General features: G+C 43.3%; 1 protein-coding gene across 1 annotated transcript; it reads right to left on the minus strand.

Moving 5' to 3' along the window:
• Positions 1-22,298: 22,298 nt before the first annotated feature.
• On the minus strand, positions 22,299-26,752 carry HINT1 (histidine triad nucleotide binding protein 1). Its single transcript, XM_068423193.1, has 3 exons — positions 26,586-26,752; positions 23,432-23,536; positions 22,299-22,635 (listed from the first exon to the last, which is right to left on the minus strand). Exons 1-3 carry the CDS (start codon positions 26,703-26,705, stop codon positions 22,471-22,473), a joined length of 390 nt encoding a protein of 129 aa, XP_068279294.1. The 5' UTR covers positions 26,706-26,752; the 3' UTR covers positions 22,299-22,470.
• Between the last annotated feature and the right edge of the window lie 103 nt (positions 26,753-26,855).

Below are 26,855 nucleotides of genomic sequence, written 5' to 3' on the forward strand. Positions count from 1 at the left end.
GTATCAAAATTACCTCAAGTGAGGATAAGAAAAAGTATTTTATATTTTAAAAGACAAACTGAATGCAAAGACTATCCAAAGACTGCCTAGTGAAAAACTGGTTCCTGAACTTCTCAGACAGTGAAAAGAGCTCACCAAAAATACCTCCACTATAAAACACTTTAGTCAGCTGGGCTACTCCACAACCCATTTCCTATAAGAGAGTAAGGCTTTGTACAGTCCAAGCTCCTGTTGGATTCAGAGAATACCTAAAAGAATGGCAAGCCATGGCAGTAGTCTGGCTCAGATCCATATGACTGGGGGAAGAAAAGGGAGTCCAGTATCTTTTAGATATGAACACTGGAAACCACTGTAGTACATACAAAGTCAGACAGAAATGAGCAATGATTTGGAAACTCACACATTCCGGAAAGATATGAAATAGAGCTGTGGCTTTCTGACTGAATTTTTCATGGGAGAGAAGCCAGAAGTTTGAGCAATCCTTCTTCAGGTCAGCATACAGACGTACTGCCTCTCACAACTCTCCTCCTTCCTGGATTGCCAGGCATCTCAAGGCTGCATTGTATTTCCCTGGGGGTCCAGTGCCTTCATAATGTATTTAGAGGTTCTAGGTAAATGAAAACTGACTGTTCCCAAATGCATTTTCCCCTTTCCATCTCTCACCCATATCTCTTTTCTGTGAAAACATAAAAATAAACCTACCTGCCAGCTGAACACTAATTTTCCCTATTATAGTGGTCAAAAATGTCAAAGCTAAACCAGTGGGTTTTTTTGTTCTGCAGCTTGCGTTTACTCCACCTAAAGTAGAAATCTAAAGGAGAAAATACAACCTTTTTATATTTGCAGTACATTAAACAGCTTATTACAAAATATGTTCTTTAGTCAGAGTCACAGACAGTACTTAAAATACATTCACTTCCTGCTAGTGCTATTACAAAGCTGAGAAAACCTCAGAGTTTACATTGTTCCAGCTAAGGCAATCAGAGCCCAGCTGTACTGAGGAAAATGGTGGGAATATGACCCTGTTGACATTTTTGCTAATTCTGACTCATGTTCTATTCTGTCATGTTTACTTTTCATGTATTAATTCAAGGATTAAACTCCACTCCCATAAATGCTCATAGAAGGCAGATCTTTGGTGTAAGGATGAGACAAAATCAAGCAAGCATCTAACTTCACCTGTGAAAAAACTGCACTTACCTACTGAAGCCCAGTCATCAGCTTGCATATTCCAACCAGAAGAAGCAAGCACAACACTGTACCTTTTCAGTTGGCCAATCACAAAGTACAGGTAAGAAACTGGAGTTGCTCCCAGCAAATAACACAGAATCATAGAATGGGTTGCATTAGAAGGGACCTTAAAAGATCACCTAGTCCAACCCCGCTGCCCTGGGCAGGGACATCTTTCACTAGATCAGGTTGCTCAAACCCCTGTCCAATCTGGCTTTGAACATTTCTTGGAATGGGGCATCTACCACCTCTCTGGGCAATCTGTTCCAGTATCTCAACACCCTCATTGTAAAAAATGTCTTCCTTATATCCAGTGTAAATCTACCCTCTTTCAGTTTCAGAAAGTTTTTCTCCTTCTTTCTGGTAATTTGCACCCATTATATATCGAAAGGCTGCTATAACATCTCCCTGGACCCTTCTATTCTCCAGGCCAAACAACCCCAACTCTCTCAGCCTTCCTTCATAGTAGAGGTGTTCCATCCTCTGATCATTTTCGTGACTCTCCTCTGGACCTGCTCCAACAGGTCCATGTCTTTCTTGTACTGGGGACCCCAGATCTGGATGCAGTACTGCAGGTGGGCTCACATGAGAGCAGAGCTGAGAAGGACAATCACTTCCCTCAACCTGCTGGCCATGATTCTTTTGATGCAGCCCAGGATACAATTAACTTTCTGGGCTGCAAGTGCACATTGGTGGCTCACACCTAATTTTTCATCTACCAATATCCCGAAGTCTTTCTCTGCAGGGCTGCTCTCAATCCATTCACCACCCAACAACTGGATACTGTGCAGGATCTTGCACCTGGCCTTGTTGAACTCAGTGAGGTTCACATTGGCCCACTTCTCCAGCCTATCAAGGTCCTTCTGGATGGCATCCCTTCCCTTTAGCATATCAACTGCATCACTCAGCTTGGTGTCATCTGCAAATTTGCTGAGGGTGCACTCAATCCCACTGTCTATGTTATTAAAAAAGATATTAAATGGTAGTGGTTCCATTATGGACCCCTGAGGGACATCACTCATTACTTGTTTCCATTTGGACATTGAGACATTGAATTAGCAACTACATCTGCCAGTTTCGTCAGTCTCTGGGATGCATGTCATCAGGTCCTATGGACTTGTGTATGTTCAGTTTCCTGAGATAGTTTTGAGCCTCATCTTCTCCCACAGTAGGTGGGACTAGTGTCTCGAGAGCTGTGGGAAGAACAATTGCCAGTGAAAACTCAGACAAAGTTGTTGTTGAATACCTCAGCCTTCTCCATGTCAGTTGTCACAAGATCTCCTGTCTCATCTATCGGGGTAGGGGGGGTAGAGTTTACAATTTTGTCTTCCTCTTCTGACTAACATACCTGTAGAAGCCCTTATTATTCTTCGCATCTCCTGCCAAATTTAGCTTCAGCTGTGCCTTAGCTTTCCCGCTCCCATCCCTACACTCCCAGCAATATCCCTATATTCTCCCCAGGATGCGTGTCCCTGCTTCCACTGCCTATGCATTTCCCTCATGTTTCTGTTTTACTAGGAGGTCCTTATTCAGCCATGCTGGCTTCCTGCCTTCCTTGCCTGATTTCTTGCACATGGGAATCGAGAGTTCCTGTGCTCCAATAAAAATGTCTTTAAATAGGTGCCAGCTCTCTTCTGCTCTTTTAACCCTGAGGGCAGTTTCTCAGGGTGTCCCAGCCATTAGTTCCTTAAACAACTGGAAGTTGACTTTCCTGAGGTTTAGGGTCTTGACTATACTTTTCACCTGGCCCATATACCTTGAGATCATGAATTCTACCAGGGCATGATCACTGCAGTTCAGGCTACCACCAGCCTAGACCCCTCCAATAAGTTCCTCTGTGTTGATGAGCAACAGGTCCAGTAATGCATCTCCTCTGGCTGGGCTTTCTATCATCTGGATTAGGTTGTTAATGCAAGTAATCATATAGTAGAACACACTTGCACAAACACTACACCAAACATAAAGAGAGCTTCTGAGAACAAAAGCTGGTCTGTTTCTTTCCCATATCAGCTGCTTTAATTAAATACTAAAATCTCCCTACAACTCTTCTTATTTTATTAACTACACTACTTTGTAAAGAGACACAGGCTATTTTTAAAGCAGCTGAGTAAAATTAAAATTGTAAGATCTTACTTTAAGATCTCATCTTTAGTTCCTACTGCACCAATCATGTACAAGTAGGAAATACAAGTACACTTGGACGTGAGCTTCACCAGCAGCAACTTTTAATGGTTTACAAGGATTACAAAAGCTAACTGGAAAATATTTTTCCTGAGCTGCTGTTACACCTCAAAATTAAATGCCTTTCAGTTTCACCTATTCCCAAGTCTTCCTTGCTTGTCACCTACCACTTTGTGACATTCTGAAAGCACCTGCGCTACAGAGAATGGAAGATCTTGTCCAGTGAATTAGGGTATTTAAAGCTTTCAAACTGTTAGGAGCTTTGTCAATTAAAAAGCAAAGAGCGAGCCCTGAAGACAACTGCAAATCAGGTCTCTGAAAGTTGTAAGGAGTCAATAGATTCCCACAGTGAGGGAGGGGAAACCGCAGAAATCATTCCCGATTTTACAGAGCCAAACTGTACCTATCAGGTTTCACTACATTTTTTTTCTTTTTTTTTTTTTTTAAATAACAAAACCCTTGAAACAATGTACATCTTGAAAGAAGTATTCCTGAGGTATTTTGAATTGAGTATTAAGATTCTTTAAAACAATTTACATCTAGAAAGGACTACTCCCAAAGTGTTTTGAATTGGTATTAAGATTCAGAAAAATACATCCTTCTCTACTCCATTTTTGCTTTTCAAATCACTGGCATCCTAAAGCCAGAAATGAGATATGCATTGTGTTAAAAGTCTCATCCAGCTTATGATTGATTAGTAAGTCTTACGTTGCTGTTCTTGCTGGTTTAACAACAGCAATGTACAAACACACACACATATGCAACAAGCAAACAAAAAGCACAAGAAGAACAGAATATATTTTTCTTATAGACTGAGAAGGATATTTACAGATGACGAAGTGTAGCCTGAAATAGAAGTCTTTCACTAGCTTTCACTACTTGTTACTACAACTTCCAACTTCTGAATTACAACACACTTTACTGTGCTCCCTACTCAAACACAGGTCTACAGCTAACCTAAAGGCAGCACTCCTGCATTATTTTTTTCCCTTAATTGGGAATAATTTATTTAGCACCACATATACTCACGATGCTCTGGCAAACAAACAGGCCCCTCAGCCTAGAAGAATATACAACTGAAGGACCTCATCTTGCGAGCTGTCTCATATTGCAAATCTAAATACAAACATGAAACTTACTGAGAAGTGCAGACTGACAGCTCCAAAACTTCACTGTCCAGCAACAGGTAGGTAGGTAGCACATGGTCATCACTAATAGTCACAATAAAGCTCCTACCTCACTGGGTCAGATAGGATCTGATAGTATTCAGGCAGACGTTTTTCCCATTTGCAGAAGTTAAGGCCCAGCCAATACACCACAGAGTTCAGCAAACAATTTTTTTATTATTTAGATCTTAGAAAGTTAGTTAATTTTAGTGTAACTTTAGAAGCAAAGAGCCAAAATATGGTCCTTTTTATTCTAAGCTGTAGTCCCCCAAGACAACATGACTTCTTAAGGGATAAAATAGTCTCTGCTTATTTGAGAGTTACTAAACTCTAGTAAGACGGGAAGATAACAGGAACTCCAGTCATATCCGACTCTTATCTGGTTCTAGATTAATATCCTTAATCCTGCTTTAGACTACAACATTTATTTGTTTTAATTTTCTCATTCTCTCTCAAAATCAAAACTGCTTTCACACAGAAGCCTTCTAAAGCTTGCTTTTTTCTTGTTCGATCCTTGTAGCCCAAGACCTTTGCATGCAATCATCACTGCTTAGCAGATATTGTAAGTGAAATTATTTCTTCCCTCGGTTAATTGCAGTGTTAGCCCATGAAATACACAGGATAGGTTCCTGCCTCAGTAAGGTTCTGAGGCATGCATGGCACCACCAGCAGTTTAAATCAAAACATACGGAAGGAGCTAGTGAATCAGATATGAGGAGCCCACTTACGGGGTGGGGGAAGAAAAAAATCAAAAAAGAGCGAGTGAGATTCAGAATACCCTTGACAACACGTGGCACTCAGTCCCTCATTTTATCGTTTAATGCTCCTCCTGACTGAAATGCAACCCTCCATCTGAAGTGTGATTTGAAAAAACTTGATCAATGTTAAGCGACTGACAGCATTATTCAGTAGGAGTTTTTATAATATTGTGCATAAAACCAAAGTGTTTCTGAAATAAAGATTACATTGATATATAATTACAGTTAAGAAGAAAACTACAGTTAAGTGCTTGCTAGTCTACTTTTAGCTATTAGTCAGAGATTTTTTATGACCCTTTCCTTCTGAACATTCTGAATACAGTCCTAAAGATGTAATGATACACTGCAATAATCCAGTACTTGTCTGACTAATGAGACAGCAACAGCAGGATTTCTATAGGAAAATGCTATGTAACCACTTCTATTTCATGTGCCTGCAGTGACAATTTATTAGACGTGAAGATAAGTTTTCACACATTCCACCTCCAAACTGTGAAACTAAGTATAATTTTGGTAACACTTGCATTGATAATTCTTGGAAAATACCCTCCAGAAGACATCAAATTCATATAAACACAAGTGTATGCAACAAATTCTCAAGGACAATCAATGCATGATGCACAAGGACACTAGCAAGATTTTCTTCTGAACTATCACAAAGCAGCTCTTAAGATTGTATCAAGCTAATTAAAAGCTAAAACTCTGAAGAAGGCTATCTATCCATATCAACCATGCTGAACTGATGCCTGCTGTTCTGCAAACAAGAAATTTTGTGCATCAGAGAAGCAGCCATTTAAAAAGTTGAATCACTTATTTTTACAACTTTTGATATGAGCATTCACATTTTGTTACAATGAAGTGAAAAGCCCAGACACTCAGGGCCCCTGTTGAAACAGCAGGGGCTGAATTTAACACTAGTCTTCCGCTGCCCTCAAGTGGTCCGGCTTTGGAAGTACATTCAGGAAAATTTGCTCAGAAACTTTATCTGCCATTTTAATGGATGATTCTTTCACTGAAATGACAGCATGCTGATTTGTAGCAAAGAGACAAGGACATTTCACTGTCGATACTTGAGTGTGGCATTTTTCATTGGGCCCGCTTACCAAAGTACACATTCTTTCAGTTACAGAACACACACTGGGAATCAGGATGTCCTTCATTTGGTACCATTATGTTTTTCACTACCACAAGAATTTTATATTTTAATATGGCCTAGTGTGGCCAGACAGGACATAAGGAATAGGAACTAGCTTTTCTAAATATTCTAGATACAAGAAGACACAAGAGGACTAATAATCAACCTGAAGTTTTGGGGTTGGAGTTTCAGACTCCAACATAATAGAACAGCTTTTTGTTTGGCTGTAACCACTTCCAGACAGCTTATCATTAATACAATATCAAATCAATGTGCAAAACTACATAAGAATCTACACTTTTAACCACATGTAGCCATTCACTCATATTTTTTTCCAAGAAAAAATTTACCATTTTGAGAAGTCATAATATTGAAATCTACGCAGCTATGTAAAACAACAGAGGCTGAAAAAAACCTAAGAACACCAGGCAGAACATCTTAAAACGCAAACACATCTGACTAAAAGCTTTTCCTTCAGGATCTGCTTCTCTTGTCAGCGAGAAATTTTGACCTGACTTGGCAGCAGAAATGTTGAGGTTCTCTTCGATGCAGGCAATCTGGCAGGCAGTGCACAACTGGCCTCTTGCTATCCAAACAGCAGTCAGCTGGGATTGCTGTGCAGCAGTCAAAAGTCCAGACACTACTGTATAAAGGCAAACAAGAACTCATATACATTACATTCTGATTTACTTTTTAAGCCAAGCAACATGTATACATTTTACACATACATTTTAAACTAAGCAAACATCTTAGATGGGACCAGCTCACATAACTCTCAAAATCTTTTATGAAATGAAAATTTTAGGTAGACTACAAGTTACACCATTTTGGGTTTGGTTTTTGTTTTTTCAGTCATCATCACTAATTATCTGAGCCCATCAACATTATCAGTGTCAGCATAGTTTCACATATCAAGGTCTATCTATCAACTGAGAAGATGAGAGCAAGCTCATTTCTAGGTAACAAGGTTGAAAATCGCACTATTGTCTGAGTTCACACAGGGATTAACAGCGGCTGAATGACATCCCAAGGCAGTTGCAGTCCATCCAGGGATGGAAAGGGGGTGGGGGACATAATCCACACTTCTCGTACAGTTTCTGTCCTGTAAAGCAAGAAATAATCATGCATTTTTCAAGACAGAAAGTTCAGTCTGTTCATAACAGTTCTGTTTCTCTTTTGTTCCATTGCTTTTCCTTGGTGTTCAAAAGAAATGTGTTCCACATTCTTATTAATAGTTTCCAGCCACTGATTTCTAACTAATAGTGGCTAACAATGAGCAGCTTAATACAGCATTTCTCCCACTCACAAAATGAGTAAGACATGTCACAAATTCTATACAAACATATAAAGTCTTTAAAATGTAAATTTACATTTTCAAAAGTACAGGATTTCAAATACAACTGACTCTTCTCTCACACACGCTTTTTATTTCAGTTCTGCAATTTTGGCTTTTTGCTTTTTTGCCTTGTGGCTTTCTTGTTGTTTCCATCACTTTATTTTGAATATTCTTTGAAGATGTTTATGCTGCTGTTAATGGAACCACAGAACAATGCTGGAAGGGACCTTTGGAGACTGTCTAATCCACTTTCCTGCTCAGATGAGAGCCAGCTTTGAAGTCAGACCCACATTGCTCAGCGCCTTGTCTAGTCAAGCTTTGAGCATCTCCAAGCATGAAGATGCCACAGCCTCTCCAAACGACCTGCTCCAGCATTTGACCTTCCTCACTATGAAGAATTTTTTCCTAATATCTATAAAGAATTTCTCCTGCTGCAACACCAGCCCATTGATACTGTCTCCCACAGCATTCTCCTGGATAAGCTGGCAACCCATGGCTTGGACAGGTGCACTCTTTGCTGGGTTAAGAACTGGCTAGATGGCTGAGCCCAGAGAGTGGTGGTGAACAATACTGCATCCAGTTGCCGTCCGCTCACTAGTGGTGTCCCCCAGGGCTCAGTACTGGGCCCAGTCTTGTTTAATATCTTTACTGATGATCTGGATGAGGGTATCGAGGGCACCCTCAGTAAATTCGTGGATGACACTAAGTTGGGTGGGAGTGTTAATCTGCCTGAGGGTAGGAAGGCTCTGCAGGGGGATCTGGACAGGTTAGATAGATAGGCCGAGATCAAAAGTATGAAGTTCAACAAGGCCAAGTGCTGGGTTTAACACTTTGGCCATAACAACCCCATACAGAGCTAGAGGCTGGGGGAAGAGTGGTTGGAAAGCAGCCCAGTGGAAAAGGACCTGGGGGTATTGGTGGACAGCTGGCTGAACGTGAGCCAGCAGTGTGCCCAGGTGGCCAAAAGGCCAACAGCATCCTGGCTTGTATCAGGAATAGTGTGGCCAGCAGGACTAGGGAAGTAATTGTCCCCCTGTACTCAGCACTGGTGAGGCCACACCTCAAGTACTGTGTCCAGTTCTGGGTCCCTCACTTCAAGACACTGAGGTGCTGGAGTGAGTCCAGAGGAGGGCAACAAAGCTGGTGAAGGATCTAGAAGGTATGTCCTATGAGGAGCGGCTGGGGGAACCGGGATTGTTTTGCCTGGAGAAAAGGAGGCTGAGGGGAGACCTTATCTCTCTCTACAACTATCTGAAAGGAGGTTGTAGGGGGGTGGGGGTCTGCCTCTTCTCCCAGGCAACTAGCAACAGGACTAGAGGACACAGCCTCAAGCTGCACCAGGGGAGTTTCAGGTTAGACACTAGGAAAAATTTATTCACAGAAAGGGTTATTAGGCATTGGAATGGGCTACTCAGGGAGGCGGTGGAATCACCATCCCTGGAGGTGTTTAAGAAAAGACTACATGTGGCACTTAGTGCCATGGTCTAGTTGATACAGTAGTGTTAGGTCAAAGGTTGGACTCTGATCCCAGAGCTCTCTTCCAACCTAGTTGATTCTGTGATTGCTTCTCACCCTTCCCCTCCTCACCCTTCCAGAAGCCTGCTCCTCCATGACCACCCATTAGATAGCCGAAAACAGAAACTAGAAAGCCCCCTCCAAGCCATCCCTGCTTGAATACAAAACAACAGAGTTTCTCAGATTCTCTTTATCATGGGCTCCAGCCCCATCTCAGTGGTCCACCACTAGACTCTCTCCAGTATGTCTGCATCTTCCGTTGTACTGGTGAGCCCAAAACTGCACACAGCACTCCAGACACCATCTCACAAGTGCTGAGTTGAGGGGATTAATGAGTTCTCTCAATTAAGTTGCTGCTAATGCTGCCCAGTGTGGGCTTGGCCTTCGTTGCTGCAAGGGCATGTTGCTGATTTTTGTTCAACTTTCTGTTCACCAAAATTCCCAGATCCTGCTTTCCAAGGCAGCTTTCTAGCCAGTCAATCCCCAGTGTACCTGTTGCATGAGGCTGGTCCCTTCCAAGTATAGGACTCTGCACCTGACTCTTGAACTTCCAAGGGTCCCCATCAGTCCACTTCTCCAACCTGTTGAAGTGGCTCTGAGTATCAGCCCTGACCTCCAGCTTATCAGTCATTCACCTCCCCAATTTGGTGTCATCTGTGACCTTCCTCGAGGTGTACTCCATCCCATTTTCTTGGTGACTGATGAAGACATTAAATGTTAGCATCCCTAATATAAACCCCTGCAGAATGCTGTGCCTAACCAGCCACTATCTGAACTCCTACCTTTTGAGCCCACCAGTCCAGACAGTTTTCCACCCACCTGGTAATCTGCCAATCCAGTGCATGTTTCTCCACTTCAGATACAAAGAGACTGTGTCAAAAGTTTTGCTCTCCCCACACTGCTAATCACATCATTGTATAAGGCAATCAGCTTGGTCAGGCACAACTTACCCAGGTAAATCTTTGCTTGCTGTTCCTGATCACCTTCTCCTGATGTGCCTGGAAATGGCTTCCAGGAAGACTAGCTCCATGACCTTCCTGGGGACTTCAATTAGGCTGGCTAGCTTGGAGTTCCCCAAATCCACCTTATCTTTCTTCAGGATAGCTGGGATGCTTGCCTTCTTCCAGTCACAATATACTTCACCTAGTCATCATGCCTTTTTGAATATCACAGAGGCTTCACAATGACATTGACTAGTTCCCTCAGCAGTACTGGATGCATCCCACTCAGTCCCATGAACTTCTGTATATGTCTAGATTGCTTAAGAAGTCCCTAACTCAATCTTCCTTTACCATGGCCCAAACTTGGCCTCTAGGCACACAGATCTAGGAGACCTGACAGCAGACCTTGCCAGTAAAGAAAGAGCAAAAAAAGCTGTGGAGTAACTCAGCATTTTCTACTTCCTCTGTCACTAGGCCCACCACCCCATTCTTCAGCAGGTCTACATGTTCCTTAGTCCACTCTTGCTGCTTAGGTAGCTGTAATAGCCTTTCTGGTTGCCCTTCTCATCCACCACAAGTTTCAGTTCCAGCTGAGCTTGGCTCTTCTATTCCATCTGAGCAATGTTTACTTCTTTCATGCAGCCCATCCCACTTCCACCTATGTATGAGTGCCTTCTGCACTTGAGTTCAGTCAGAGCTCCCCATTCAGCCATGTGAATGTCCTGCCATATCCCCTCAGTCTGTGAACTTCAAAACATTCAGTTCCTATGTCTGAAGGAGGCTATTCTTGACAATCAAAAAGCTGTCTTGGGCCTCTTTACTCTCCACAGCTGCCTCCCATGGCATGTCATCTATAAGCTCACTCAAGAAGCTGAAGTCCATTCTTCTCAAGACAAGGGTCATTGTTCTGCTACACACTTTCTCTTTTCCCACAGTAATACATGGGATGAAGTCGGGAAATCACTTCCTTAACATACTGATGAAGAAGTGATACTACTAATCATATATACAGTGTAAAGCAAAACCACTTACAAAGGTAAATGTACCCATGTGAAGTCCTCAGTTTCTTAAATGTAATTTTTTATTTCTCTGCAATACATAGCACATTCTTCTAATTATGCAGATGGTTTCTGTAACACCCATGGCCTCTCATTCAACTCTGAAGATAATGACACTAAAGATGACACAGAAATGTAGATCACCCATGTCCAAAAAATCCAGACAGAACAACACCCTTGCCCTGCAAGTGCTTAAATGTGCAAGGAACCCATTTGTTTTACCTGATTATCTCAAGAAAGCTCCATGTTTACCCACATTTTTTCAAAGACAGTAAGTGTGGTAAGCCTGCTTACAGCATACCTTATACACATACATACACACACAGACACCACACACCCCCACCCTAAGATCCTAATCAAGGACAAGATCCTAATCTTGTCCACAAGATTAGGACACTTACAAAACTCAGTCAGAACTTTTTTCCTTCTTTTTATTAAGAAAAGCTGTCTGAAGGAAAACTCTAATTATTACAAATCGTCTACCCTTGCACCCTGTATTTTGCATTTAAAGTCGTCAGCATATCATATCCCATATGCCTTTACTATGGGACAGAGGATGCGAGTTTAAAGTACAGGAATATAATTCTACCCTCTTGCTGTTCCCAGCTTCCTCCGCAAAAAGGTCACATCAGCCTGACCCTCATGCTGCTGTTCAACATCTCTTCTGGGACCAGGATTACAACGTTTTCCACAATTCTCTAAGCTAAGCTTCGCTGGATATAAATTAGCATCCTAACCACCGGACTACAGTCACGATGCATCTTGTTTGGCCACAAAGCTGAAATTCCATTCTGTTTGCACAGAAATAACAGAGGAAGGCCCTAGGCTAGACTATGACTTAATGATAACCAGAGTCTCCATGGAGACCGAGATGCAATCCAGAGAGGTGTTTCAGAGCAAAAAGTGAACAGTACTGTGCCTCCCACTTACTTCACATCTTTTCATTCAAAACTTGAATGTTTCTATGTCACAGCTGGAAAAGCAAATGCATGTTGTTTGCTCTACTGTGAATAAAAGCAGAAGCAATTTTGTGGACATTGCTGAGCTGTTAAACGATAAAAAAGCCACAATATTAAGATCAAATTAGGTTTTTCTAACTACAAAAAAGGCAGTGACGAGCTGATTAATTCCATCAAGCATAAAACCAAGTGTTATCACTAAATTGAGATCCAGACGCAATTTATGGGGTGAAGATTTTGGACTAAAAATTAAATCAAGTCAAATAATTTTGCAGAAATTATTGTAAAGAAAAAAGAATAAAAACTATCAACAAGAAGCAGTGCCATTTGCAACCTAAACACTGAATGCATTCCGATCAACAGACTACAGAAAGGAAGACCTGTGTAAGTACTGTGATGTTAGGTTTGTCACCACAGCTTATTGGAACCTCCCCTCTGTGCAAGAGTACAGAAATGTTACAGACAGGTGGATGAGCTCTGCTGCAAATCAAGGCACCGAGCTTCCCCTGGCTTGCATTCCGTTATTTGACAGAGACAGACCCCCAGCACAGAGCAGAATCAGAGAGGAGAAACCACTCCCTGGAGCTATGCAACTTCACCTCCAGATTTCTACACCTGTGCACCAAGCAAAGGACCCAGAGAGAACAACACTGGGAATACACAAGTTCCCAGTGCCACTTTAAGAAAGCAGAAGGGACCTTTCATGAGAATATCGCCCTTCCTGCCCTAACACAACATAAACAGGCACAAATTTTCACTGCAGCATCTCCCCATTCAATGACCACATTCAGTTTACTCTGTTTCTTTTTTTCCTCACCTCTCCCTTTCCTTTTCCCCACAGACATTTCCTTCCTGAAATGAAACTTCTGGAAGTATTATTCCACCCTCACCACACACACCGTAGCCCAGATCTTACTATAACAACAAAAGAGACGCATAGGGATAAATAGCATTATCTCAACTCTGCAAGGGTAAATTACCTTGTAAAAGACTAAAATACTGTGGCTCCAAACAGCTGCTTTACTAAGTGCTAGCTACTGCGGGGTCAAACACTGATCATACCTCCTTGCTTATGCAAAACAGCATTTAGAGACCTGCTACTCTTGGAGAAGAAAAAAAAGTGCCTGCAGCACAGACATACATTTTACAAATGAATTGACAGAACTGTTACTGTTTTGCAAGAGGATACAACTCCAAGGCCCCTGAGAGCTTTAAACAAAATATAAGCCACAAGCAAGGCAGAACACTCCCCCTCCTCCCCACTATGAGATAGCAGGGTGGGGCGTTTCCACATCTAGTTTCCATCTTTCAATCAACAGACACTATTGATACATTTTATCACGTTTCTAGAGAATTTGCTATATTCTTCACAGTAACAGAATTTTTGACAAAATTTGATAGAAGCACAGATACCACTACAACAAAATAAAAATACCTGATTGTTTTGGAGTATAGTTATTCTCAGCTGTGAGTCTTCTCTGCTACTGAAATCTGTTATAAAAGACTGATTGGTACTTGACCTTCAGGCAAACCAACAATACAAATCCTTCCTGACAAAGGAAAGGGGTCAGGAACAACTGCTCCAGCCTCCCTTATTGTTCCTTTACCCTTCACATCCTCAGGGCACTGTCTCCTGTAAGGCTGTGTTTTGACCAAGTTTAGAAAGACCAAGTTAACCAGTCTCACATCTACTCAGTCACATCTTTATAGCTGTTGCTGGGTTTCCAACACACAGATATCCAACAGGCTAATACTTATTTTTTTACCCTCTGCATGGAGGATTGCCAGTTCTTTTTCAGTTTTATCACAATTTGAGAAGAGGTAGTATCTTTCTTGTGGAACCTCTAGATGCTTTTTCTTTCAAGATACTTCTGTTTCTCGCAACAAAAAAATTTGCTCTCTTGAAGCTTCCCCCCAGAAGTCAGTTCCCTGACTCCAAAAAGTTATGTTCCTACCCAGTCCCTAAAGCAGTGACCTCTCCTTAAACCACCCCCCTCCTTCAACTTCTACACAGAAGACTCTGCATTTTAGGCTTAGATCCAAGTTTTTTTCCACCTGTCAGCCCTGTAACTAGCTCAAGTTTTGGTTGCAAGCACATTACAGTCAAATAAAGCCCACATCTCCTTTCCAACTCCTTCATGACTGGTATAGGTCATATACCTGGTGGCCAATCCTGGTGGACAGCTCTGCCTGACAGTACTAGCCTGGGTTTTGATTTTTCCCCAGTTTCTTCAAGCTCAGCTATGAATTGGCTAGAGCACACTAATACAGTTTGTCAAAAGGACAGAAATTCGTAACTAGAAATAACAATAAAACAAGGTTACATTCTGCCAAGTTTATGAAAGACATTCCCTGTCTGTTAAAAACTAAAGGAAATTGTTGCCATGGCTGGTTTTTCCCCCCAAAAAATGGGGGTAATGCTCCCCGGGTAGTGGAGGATCCTCTTCCTCCTCCACAAGGAGCAGGAGGAGACCTAGGGGATGGGGGGGAATGGAGGCAGGTCCCTGCTCGGGGTGGCAGGCGAATCCCATCCCGACCTTCCTCCCCTCCCCATGTCCCCCTGAAAAATAGGTATGAGGTGCTGGAGCCTGAGCGCCTTCCTGAGTGTCAGGAAGACACGAATCTAGGTGAAAGACCTTCTACGGGGCTACGTAAACAGAAGAAACCGAGTAAGAGGGTTGCAACCAGCTCCAAAAATGAGAAAAGAAAAGTAATTGTTATAGGCAACTCCCTGCTAAGGGGAACAGAGGGCCCCATATGCAGGCCAGACCCAACTCACAGGGAACTCTGCTGCCTCCCTGGGGCTCGGGTAAGGGATGTTGCCAGGAGGCTTCCTGAACTGGTGAGGCCCTCTGACTACTACCCATTATTAGTATTCCAGGTGGGTAGGGATGAGATTGAAGAGAGAAGTGCCAGGGCAATCAAAAGGGACTTCAGGGCCCTGGGGCATTTGGTAAAGGGGGTAGGTGCACAGGTTATATTCTCTTCAGTTCCTTTGGTGTTAGGTGAAAATAGGGAAAGGACTATGAAAGTACAACAGATTAATATGTGGCTAAGAGACTGGTGCCGTAGGTGGGATTTTGGGTTCTTTGACCACGGGGCGGCTTTCATGGCACTGGGACTGCTTATGCCGGATGGGGAACAGCTGAGTCAGAAGGGGAAAAGGGTTATGGCCCAGAAGTTGGCAGGGCTGGTTAAGAGGTCTTTAAACTAGGTTCGATGGGGGAGAGGGATAAGATCAGGGCAACCACAAATGAACCTCGGGGCGACAGGCCTGCATCAGGGGCAAGGCCGCTAGCCCAGCTGAAGTGCATTTACACCAATGCACGCAGTATGGGCAACAAACAGGAAGAGCTAGAAGCCACTGTACAGCAGGAAGGTTATGATGTGGTTGCCATCACAGAAACGTGGTGGGATGACTCTCATGACTGGAGTGCTGCTATGGATGGCTATAAACTCTTTAAGAGACACAGGCGAAGCAGGAGAGGTGGCGGGGTAGCGTTGTATGTTAGGGAGTGCTTGGACTGTGTTGAAATTGAGGAAGATGGTGAGGATGACAAGGTTGAATGTTTATGGGTGAAGATGAGGGGGAAGGTCGGCAGGGCGGACGTTACGGTGGGAGTCTGTTATAGACCACCCAACCAGGATGAGCAGGCGGACGAGGCGTTTTACAAGCGGCTGTCAGAAGCCGCCCGGTCACCGGCCCCTGTACTCGTGGGCGACTTCAACTTGCTGGATGTCTGCTGGAAATACAACATGGCAGAGAGGAAGCAATCTAGGAGGTTCCTCGAATGTGTGGAGGACAACTTCCTCATGCAAGTGGTAAAAGAGCCCACTAGAGGAGGGGCCCTGCTTGACCTGTTTGTGAACAGAGAAGGACGAGTGGGAGATGTGAGGGTCGGTGGCCGTCTTGGGAATAGCGACCACGAAATGTTAGAGTTTTCGACAGTGGGGGAAGTAAGGAGGGGCAAGAGCAGAACTTCTGCCTTAGATTTCTGCCGGGCTGACTTTAGCCTGTTTAAGAGGTTGGTGGACAGAGTCCCTTGGGAGTCGGTTCTGAAGGGCAAAGGAGTCCAGGAAGGCTGGACATGCTTCAAAAGGGAATTGCTGAATATTCAGGAGCAGGCTGTCCCAGTCTGTAGGAAGACAAGCCGTTGGGGAAAAAGACCGGCCTGGTTAAACAGAGAACTTAGGCTAGAACTTCAGGAAAAAAAGAGAGCCTATTTGCTCTGGAAGAAGGGTCGGGTAACTTGGGAGGTCTATAGGGATGTTGCCAGGTCGTGTAGGGAGAAGATTAGAAGGGCCAAAGCTCAATTAGAGCTTGTTTTGGCTGCTACAGTCAAAGATAACAAAAAAAGCTTTTACAAATACATCAACAGCAAAAGCAGGGTCAAGGAGAGCCTCCACCACTTGCTGAATGAGGAGGGTAGTGTAGTGTCAGCGGATGAGGAAAAGGCAGAGGTGCTCAATGCCTTCTTTGCCTCGGTCTTTAATGTCAAGACCAGTTGTCCTCAGGAGACTCAGCCCCCAGAGCCTGAAGTTAGGGATGCGGGGCTGTGTGAACCCCCCATAATCCAGGAGGAGACTTAGTGACCTGCTGTGCCAGTTGGACACCCACAAGGCTATGGGCCCAGATGGGATTCACCCCAGAGTAATGAAGGAACTGGCAAACGAACTTGCCAAACCACTCTCGATTATCTACCGGCAGTCCTGGTCAACTGGAGAAGTTCCAGCTGACTGGAAAATAGCAAATGTAACGCCCATCTACAAGAAGGGTCGGAAGGATGATCCAGGGAACTATAGGCCTGTCAGCCTGACCTCGGTGCCAGGCAAGGTGATGGAACAGATCATCCTGAGTGCCATTACACGGCACATGCAGGACAATCGGGGCATCGGGGCCAGCCAACATGGATTTATGAAAGGCAGGTCCTGCTTGACCAACCTGATCTCCTTCTATGACAAAGTGACCCGCTTAGTAGATGAGGGCAGGGCTGTGGATGTAGTCTATCTAGACTTCAGTAAGGCATTCGACACTGTCTCTCACAGAATCCTACTAGACAAACTGGCTGCCCGGGGCTTGGATGGGTGGACTCTTCAATGGGTTAAAAACTGGCTGGATGGCCGAGCCCAGAGAGTGGTGGTGAATGGGGCAAAGTCCAACTGGTGGCCAGTCACTAGCGGTGTTCCCCAGGGCTCAGTTCTGGGGCCGGTGCTGGTCAATATCTTTATAGATGATCTAGATGTAGGGATTGAGTGCACCCTCAGCAAATGTGCAGATGACACCAAGCTGGGTGGGAGTGTCGATCTGCTGGAGGGTAGGAAGGCCCTACAGAGGGATCTGGACAGGTTAGATAGATGGGCCAAGACCAACGGCATGAGGTTCAACAAGTGGCAGCTCTTACACTTCGGCCACAACAACCCCATGCAGCGCTACAGGTTGGGGGAAGAGTGGTTAGAAAGCGGCCCAGTGGAAAGAGACCTGGGGGTGCTGATCGACAGCCAGCTAAACATGAGCCAGCAGTGTGCCCAGGTGGCCAAGAAGGCCAATGGCATCCTGGCCTCTATTAGGAATAGTGTAGCCAGCCGGTCTAGGGAAGTGATCGTCCCTCTGTACTCAGCACTGGTGAGGCCGCGTCTTGAGTACTGTGTCCAGTTCTGGGTCCCGCACTTCAAGAAAGATGTTGAGGTGTTGGAGCGAGTCCAGAGGAGGGCGACCAAGCTGGTGAAGGGTCTGGAGGGTCTGACCTATGAGGAACGGCTGAGGGAGCTGGGGTTGTTTAGCCTGGAGAAGAGGAAGCTCAGAGGTGACCTTATTGCAGTCTACAGCTACCTGAAGGGAGGTTGTAGTGGAGTGGGAGTCAGCCTCTTCTCCCAGGCAATTAGCGATAGGACAAGAGGACATAGCCTTAAGCTTGTCCAGGTGAGGTTCAGGTTGGACATTAGGAAGAATTTCTTCTCAGAAAGGGTTATTAGACATTGGAATGGGCTGCCCAGGGAGGTGGTGGAGTCACCATCTCTGGATGTGTTTAAGAAAAGACTGGACATGGCACTTAGTGCCATGGTCTAGTTGACAGGGTGGTGTCAGGGCAACGGTTGGACTCGATGATCCCAGAGGTCTCTTCCAACCTGGCTGATTCTGTGATTCTGTGGGTACATGTGGTCAGCTTGGCTCAACAAGACTGGACAGCTCAATACCTAAAGGAGTGCAAAATTTCATACCTAGGAGGTGTTAGTTCAAACTCAGTAATCAACATTTTAAAAACTGACATGAAGTCCCATGCATAGTTTTGCTCTCTCTCTTGGACACCCATCAGGTGGTTACTTGGGTCTCTGCGTAATTTTAAATTCCAGAACTAGAACAGTCTAAGTACAGTCACTGACTTTAAAGAAAAAGGAACTCTCTTGTAGTTCCACAGCAACCTGGAGCTAGCATAGACCCTTCAAAAGGCTTCCATGGCTCTTTCAGACACATCCCTGTTGTTCATTCCTGAAGGTATCAACCTTTTCACCCAGCTTAATTCTTAAGGAACATACAGCAGACACAACCGAAACCTAAACACAAAGAGGGTTTCAATATAGCCATGCTCTTGTTAGTGTAACCATTACTTCAAGCTGGACAAAAATAATAACTTGACATGACATTTCACTCTCTTGAATGCTCACGTATTCTGTGTTGCTCTGTAAGCTGGGGACACATCCTTTAAAGTGGTCCTTTTACTCTCTGCATTTTTCAACTGTCCTGAGGGCAATGAAATATTTTCAGACCAAGCTCACCCTCTGTGTGTGATCCCCTCATAAAACCTGAATCCTTCTCAGTCCGTGATCTTCTGAGTTTTATACGATACTTTCTGTGTAAGATCTGCCTCTTTTTCATACCTTTATTAGCATCCTCATGGATGCCACCTTTATTAGAAATACTACATTAGCAAACAGGACAGATCAGTGAGAGTCAATTCGTAAAGCTGATGTGAGAATCTAACACCCATACTACATACATTTCAGCATTTTGGTTTTTGTTCTTTCATGAAGCTCTAGTTTGGACACACAGATCAAATGCCTGTTTGTGGCTGGAGCGTATTTGGTCTGTTCTGGCATGCATCTTCCAGTTCATTTAAGAAGAATCCAATCCACACAGCCCAAGTCTGCTCCAAAAACACAAACTAAAACACAGTCAAATTAACTTTGAAAGAACAGTTCCAATTCAAACTAAAATACTGAAGTAGACGTACCTCTTGATTACTCTGTTTTCTAAATCCTTAAAAATTGAATAAATAAATAAGTTATCTGTAAGCTTTCTCTACGAGTAGTTTTCCATGCCAAGCTCTTTTTCAGTGGATTATTGCTTAATATCCATTTGTTGTCTCTGATCTGAAGCAATGTAACGGTATTATCTGCAGGATGAGACATGAACTCCACCAAAGAACACTAAAACTTACAGTAATAACCCAGTCTTCCTGAATTTATAAGCCATACCTAGATTCTTCAAAATCCCCCACTATTGCTTCCCAACACACTCCCCACTCCATCCCTACCTCTGAAAAGCAGGAACACCTTCCAGATACCTCAGCGAGTTTACAGAGATATAACAAAGATGTTGCCTGGCTGAATCATCCAGTTAAGTGGACACAAACACTACAGCAATTCAATTTCAGATCATACATCAGCTTCTGTCTACTTCAGGTAGATCATTTCTACCTTCTGCCTATGAAGATTAAATAAAGGTGAAGTCCTTGGGCTGCTTACAGGCTTTTGTCATCTGACTACATTTGATTACCTGGAGAAACAGAAGAGACCAAGACATCTTCCAGTGGGTGTCTCAGAACCGTCACTAATGTAGAGTTGAAGGGCTACATAGGATAACCCTACTTTCCTATGTCCCTCTCCCTGGTTTTTTTTAGTATCTAAGGTGAAGTTTGCTGTCTCCCTGTGATGCAGTTAACATATCTCCCTTCATAACTGGCCTTAGAAATTATAGGACAGAGCAGCTGTACCAGAGCTGATGACCTAGCCACAGAACTAACAGACTGAAACTCAAGCAGAACGAAATTGATGGCAGGGAGGCTGAAGTCTACCTTTTAACAGACAGATGCTTTTAAGAGCTAGAAGAGGGCAACTAATATACCCAGTTCTCCCATTTCATGAAGGTTCAGTGATCTCTTAACAGCTACAAATCAGGGAAAAGAAAGCTTTCCTTCAATTGATATTCTTCTCACATTGGGTTCACCATTGTCTGACAGGTATGTTAAGCTCAGTACTACTCTTCTCATCATTTGAGCATCAATCCTTGGTTTTCAAGGTACCAAGAACAGAGTTATCTGAAACTGAAGCACAACTAAACTGGTTAGCAAGCTTGCCTTGTGGCTACCCTTGCAACAATTCCATAGTTCTGCCCTTACTTGGAAGTCTTCTTACCTTCCTGAGACTTGTACATCTGCAAGTCAAATTCCAAATAAAGCAACACAAGCTTTACTAGGTTACTTTCATACAGGGTTCAGCAGTGATGCAATTAACTTCACCAGTCATGCTTTAATTCACAAATGGCAATGTTGGTATAAAGCATACATACAGGAGAACAGAAATCAGAAAAGTGAAAGTAGTACACACATCACATGCCCATTCCCACATTTGGGTGCTGATAGTTAATCTCAATATCCTTAAGTGCCTTTCATGAATTTGTTCCGATAGCAAGTTTCCCAGCCATAAGCCTTTACTGTAGCCCCACTGTATATGCTAGTGATACGTCATTCTTGCGATACACATTCAGCTGTCTGCTCAGGCTGTACCTCTGGGGGTTGGGTGGTTTTCTTCCTCACTTCTGTGAAGGACGTCCATCAGAGCAGCTGTCAGGCTACCAGTACAGGACCATCTTTTTATTCCTAACTCAACTATAGACCAGCCACCTTCAGGAGCACTAACTGATTTTCCAGTTGAAGTCATGTCTTAGGGTAAAAACTCTGAAGGTTCAGAACCTTCAGAAGTACAAGTACTTACAGAATACTTTCAAGTTGAATGAATTCAAATGCCTTTACCAAACTTGCAAGTTTTTATCTGAATAGAAATCACAACTCACAGCCCTTACCTGTACGCCTCCCACACTTCTTTCCCACATTTCTTTCTTTCTCTAACACTTTTGGTGTTAAATTTTACTCTGGAGAAGTGGTGCTCACAAATACCGCAGTTTTTCTTAAGGCATCTGCCTAAAGGCTTCCAAGTATCTTCCATCATAAAAACTGGTTAGCTGGGACTCCTCAATTTTAACAGAAAGAACAGTTGCTTTACCTTTACACTGGCAAACACATCTGTAACCCTAACTTCAGGAAAATTCATTGTCTTGAATATTCGATGACAGCTTTGCATGAACAACTGTATGCAGCAACACAGAGAAACTACTATTCACTGAAGGACAAAGTCCGCCCAATAAAATCTGGAATCTAAAATGGATACATACTACATCATGCTGCTTATGTGCCAAGATGAAATGCCTTGAGCATCTTACAAGGCCCCACAGACACAGTCCAGTATTTTCACTTCAAGTCCTCAATTCCATCAAAATCACAACGTAGAAGTAAATACCCGTGTGCAAAGGAACTATCACAGCTGCCTTTAAGACTATTGTTTTACCCCTTCTCATCTGAAAGATGGGACCTTATAAAGCAGCCACTGACAGAGGGCTCCAACAGGAGCTGTATGTTTCCAATACATTGCACTGTACTGACACAGCCCTTGCACGGCATGTTCAGAATTTCACATACAACACTTTTTTAAAAAAGTTTTAGCAGCAGCTTACACTGGTTTTACAAATATTTACATACCACATTCAAATAGCTTAGAAGTTTTCTTCCCAAAGGACATGGAAGACTGCTAGGCAGTTGCACCTTGAGGTTTCAAATGCCTCAGCAAATCACTATCTACAGAAGATTGTTAATAGCAGACTGAAACACGCTACATACTTAAACTCCGGAGAACACCATTTTAACTTGCAGAATATGTTTCCATCAGTAAGGCACACCAGACAATGATTCCCACATGCTAAATCTTTATTGTGCGAGTATTGTTCAGAACATTTATTACCCTTCGTAGACACACATTCAAAAAAAAATACATTAACAGTGGCTAGATTGATGGGCAACATATTAAATCTATTTCATGGTGACTTGTACGCATGCAGTTAACTCTTGTGGTGTAAAAATCTTAGCCAGGAGGCCATCCCAACTGACGACCACCCAGAACATGGAGATGCACGTGATAGACAGACTGCCCACCCTCAGGCCCTTCATTCAAAACCATCCGGAATCCATTGGTCAGGCCCAGGTTAGCAGCACACTTCTTGCCAACAATCATTAAATGCCCAAGAAGCTGGAGGAGAAAAAAAAAAAACAAACAAAAAGGAAAAAAAAAAACAAACAAACAAACAGAAAACACACAAAAAGGGGAGAGGGCAGGAAGGGAGGGAATGAGAGCAGAGAACCATTCAGATAAGCAAGTAAGCTAATTCTTAGAAATTCAGCCACTGCTCTTCAAATTGTTGTCTGCCTGCAACTCACGCTTTCCAAGAAAAGCTGTAAGGACTGACTATGCATAATATAGCGGGGGGGGAAAAACAGCCATAGACTTTTTTCAAGCTAGACAGTAACAGATACAGAAACATAACGCAAGCTAAATTTGTCTCATGGTTAAAGATCCTGTCACTTCTTCAGGCAATATACACAATTCTGGTGGAAAAGAAACTTTATCTTATCATGTAAAGGTTTACAGAATCTTTGAACTTGATGTTTATAATTAAAATTGAAATATTCAGCACCTCTCAGCTAACTCTCCCTTTCTTCCTCTCTGACCTGCGAAAAACCTCTAGCCCATATGAGAGTAAGTACCACTGCCTGTAAACCATGAAAACAGACATCAAGACTGTACTCCAAAATAACAACGCATTTTGTACTGCAAATACATATCCAGAGATACATTTTGCTTTGTATCAATACTTTTACAGGAAAACCTTAACTCCATTCCCATTCTAAGCTAAAGGAAAAGGATTACAGTATGAGAAAACTACTTTGCCTCTTTGAAATGTCAAGAGGAAAAAGGGGAGAGTCTAGTAAATTATGAAGCAATTAGAGGAACAGTTTGGCGTACAGAAAGCTTCTAGAGTACTTACAGATTCATCAGAATCTTCTGCTTCAGATAACCTGACAATTGGCTTCTTAGGAACCACTAAGAAATGTGTTGGAGCTTGGGGTGAAATATCATGGAACGCAAGGCACTGGAGGAAGAGCAAACAGTTAAAACACAATTTGCTTCAGAGAAAGGCAAGAGTTTAAGTAAATCAATATGCTTCACTAAATACATACTTAAGCAGATTATCAGATACCCCAAACATAAGCAGAGACGTTGATTCTTCCTGAGTGATATATTATTCAAAGTCCTCTAATTTCTAAACAGAAAACACCTACTTACCAAGACCTGCTGGTATGAAAAAAAATAATCATTATTCTGTGTTATTATTCAAAAGCTATAGTCTTCTCAGCAAGTTAATATGCAATTGGGTTAATGATTTATTATTTCCACATATGCATAACAACTAACAGACTTGATGGCATGCATGCCTATAAAAAGTACATTTATGTTTATTTCACTTTTTTATTAACACCCTGATTAATAAAACAAACGGCAAACAGTTGCTAATCATCTTCCAGTTATGTCTGAATATTGCCTTGGTCAAAGACAGGAAGGCAATTTCAAAGAACCTGCAGTTATGTGATCGAGGACATATTACCTTTCTGTTCTCAACAGCACCAAGTATTTCAGAAAAAAATTATTTCAAAATAATGTATTAAGGCTGGGTCTACTTCAGACATTCTCAAATTGAGGGAAGGGCATCACTTTTGAAATACAAACAACTATCTGTAGTAAGTAGTTGACTCCCAACTAATTTTATTCAAGTACCAAAATTACTATCAATCAGAAACTGCATGCAGCACCTAACTACATCAAATAAATCTCAAATTAGGAACTTCCAATAGATAAGAGAAATAGAAATCAAAGAAAGAGAAGAGGAAGCTATGCCTCTTTGTGCAAATGGCCAGTCACAGAACCAGGACTTGCTGCTGCAACCACCACAATCTGCAGATGCCCATGCTGAGTACACTCTGCCATTGATAACCGAAGGGCATCTCTGACTTACCCATCACATTTAACAGCAAAACATCTGGTAGTTACTAGCTGAGTTACACCACAAAGAGCGCACACTTTTAAACACATACCTTATATTCTTCAAAATACGCGTTTCCTAGATGCTTTCGGTATTTGTGAATCAATAAAGTGAATTTTCTATGTGACTATACTGCTTTTTAATTCTACTGAGGAACTGTGGCCTTTGCCAAGAGTAAAGGTGGTCAGAAGCCCGAGCTTTACTTACATTAACAATGCCATATCTTGCATACCTATAATCTGTCCTATTTTAAGCTATCTTTAAGAAAATAATGCCCATTTAAAATTTCTGATGAACCGCTAGTTTCTCGCAAACAGAGAAGGGTGGTAAACAAAGAATGGATGAATAAAACTAATTTGCACCTAATTAAATAAATCTTACTTTGAGTTGATCATTTTGTAAGCATTTTTCTATTCTATGTGGTCCACATAGAGGCAGAATGCAAATGGTCAAACTGAGTCAAAGAATTTAATGAGCAGACAACCAGCAGCAAATATTTTTCTAAGAGACAGAAAGCAGAAGCAATATCAAAAAAAAAGCACAATCACAGAAAGTCCATGAGTGCATGGTACAACAACCTTCATTTCAGGAAGTTTAGATTCAACTAGAACAACAGTGATAAGGCTTAATTCCACAGAGACTTTGTACTTTTTAATATCTCCTTTTCTCTGCATGTCAGTTAATGATTAGAAGCCTTCCTTACATTTCTGCTTGTAACATTTCCAGCCACCTCTATAATGACCTTCGTAGAGTCAATAAAATTAATTAAACATCATCCACTATAGTCAACTAAACTCTAAAAGCTGTTCTACATTTCTGTGTAGTTTAAGGTAAAAAACTGAGATACTGCGGGTATCCAGAAAATATTCTGCACTAATGGCAGTCAGAGTAGGTTATATGCTCTCAAGTCACTCATCGAAGTCAATGGCCTGATTGTCAGTGAAGCACAATGATCACGTTACACTGCTGTACCCATTACAGCTGAGGAAAAACCTCATGCAGCTCTGACCCAGGTAAAGAAAGGATGCACACCCTCACATCAACACAGAGCAGTAACATAAGCATGATTTTCAGAAAGCAGTGAAAATTTCCCATATTCTCGAGAGCAGATGGCAGCTGCAACGTTTCTATATCTATTAAGAAAACATTATTCAAAGCTACGATAATTTTTAAGCACACAAATCAGACAAACAGCATCTCTAGTGAGCCTGTAGTCTACACTGCACGTAATCCCTTATTTCAAAAGCAAAAGCCCCTATTAATGTTCAGTATTTCAATTTAAAAAAAAAAAATGGCTTATACTGCATACTAGTTCAGTTTATGTCTTTCAGATAACAGCTGCGTTTTTTTGTAAGCTAAACATTTCACTTAGCCCCAGCATGGTGTGGTGCACCAGCACCACTGAACGCTACCAGTCCCACCTCACCACAGAAACCGATTTTTGCAGCCTTCAGGATGACCAGTTCCAGACTTTTATGAAAAGCAGAAACAGCTGTAATTCTTTACTTTAATAATCCCTCTCGGAGGTTCATAGCCAAAGCCTGTCAGGCACAGCTGTACACTCTCCGTAACGCTACTGAGAGGCACATCAAGACATGCATTTCTGACGGGCCAAAGCAGCTCGTTACGGCGCACTGTTTCGATACACACGCCCGGAACCCACACGGAGATTGCCTGCGGGTGGTTCACCTCAGGTTTCACGACCGCCCTCCTACACAGAGTGTGAGAACCCCCGTGCCGGGGCAGCAAAGCCTGCACGACCCGCAATGCCGTAAGGCTGCGACACGGTGAATGCCAGCGGCCGCCACCGGCTGCGTTAGCGCCAGAGGCCCTCCCTCCCCCGCACACAGGCCGGTGACACAGCGGGGCTGGGGCCGGGGCTGGGGCCGGGGCCAGGCAGCACCTGCCGCCCTGCATTTGCCCAGGCACCCGCCGGCCCAGGCCAAGCCGCGCACCGAAGGAGCCCGACGCTTTAGGGACGTTGCAGGAGGGTGCGGAGAGGCCCCGTCCGTCCCGCCCGCCCCGCCGCGCTCCCGAGCACCTCAACGGCACCCCGCGACCGGGCGGCTGCGAGCGAGGGGCGGCCGCGCACCACCCGCACCTGCTCGTCCTCATAGATGATATTGGCGGGGATCTCCTTGCGGATGATCTTCCCGAAGATGGTGTCGCCGCCGGGGCGGGCGGCCTGCGCCTTGCTGATCTCCTCAGCCATGGCGGCCATCCCCGCGCGGCGCCCGTCGCCCGTCGCCCCGCGCTTCCTCCCGCGGCCACGCCCGCCCGCGGCGCTCATTGGGTTGACCGCTTACGGCCGGCCGTGCCCACGACGGGATTGGTAGTTTCCCCTGTCCTTTTCCCTTGTCCCCTCCCACTC

The sequence above is a fragment of the Nyctibius grandis genome, chromosome Z, assembly GCF_013368605.1.
Source record: "Nyctibius grandis isolate bNycGra1 chromosome Z, bNycGra1.pri, whole genome shotgun sequence".
Lineage (NCBI taxonomy): Eukaryota > Metazoa > Chordata > Aves > Nyctibiiformes > Nyctibiidae > Nyctibius > Nyctibius grandis.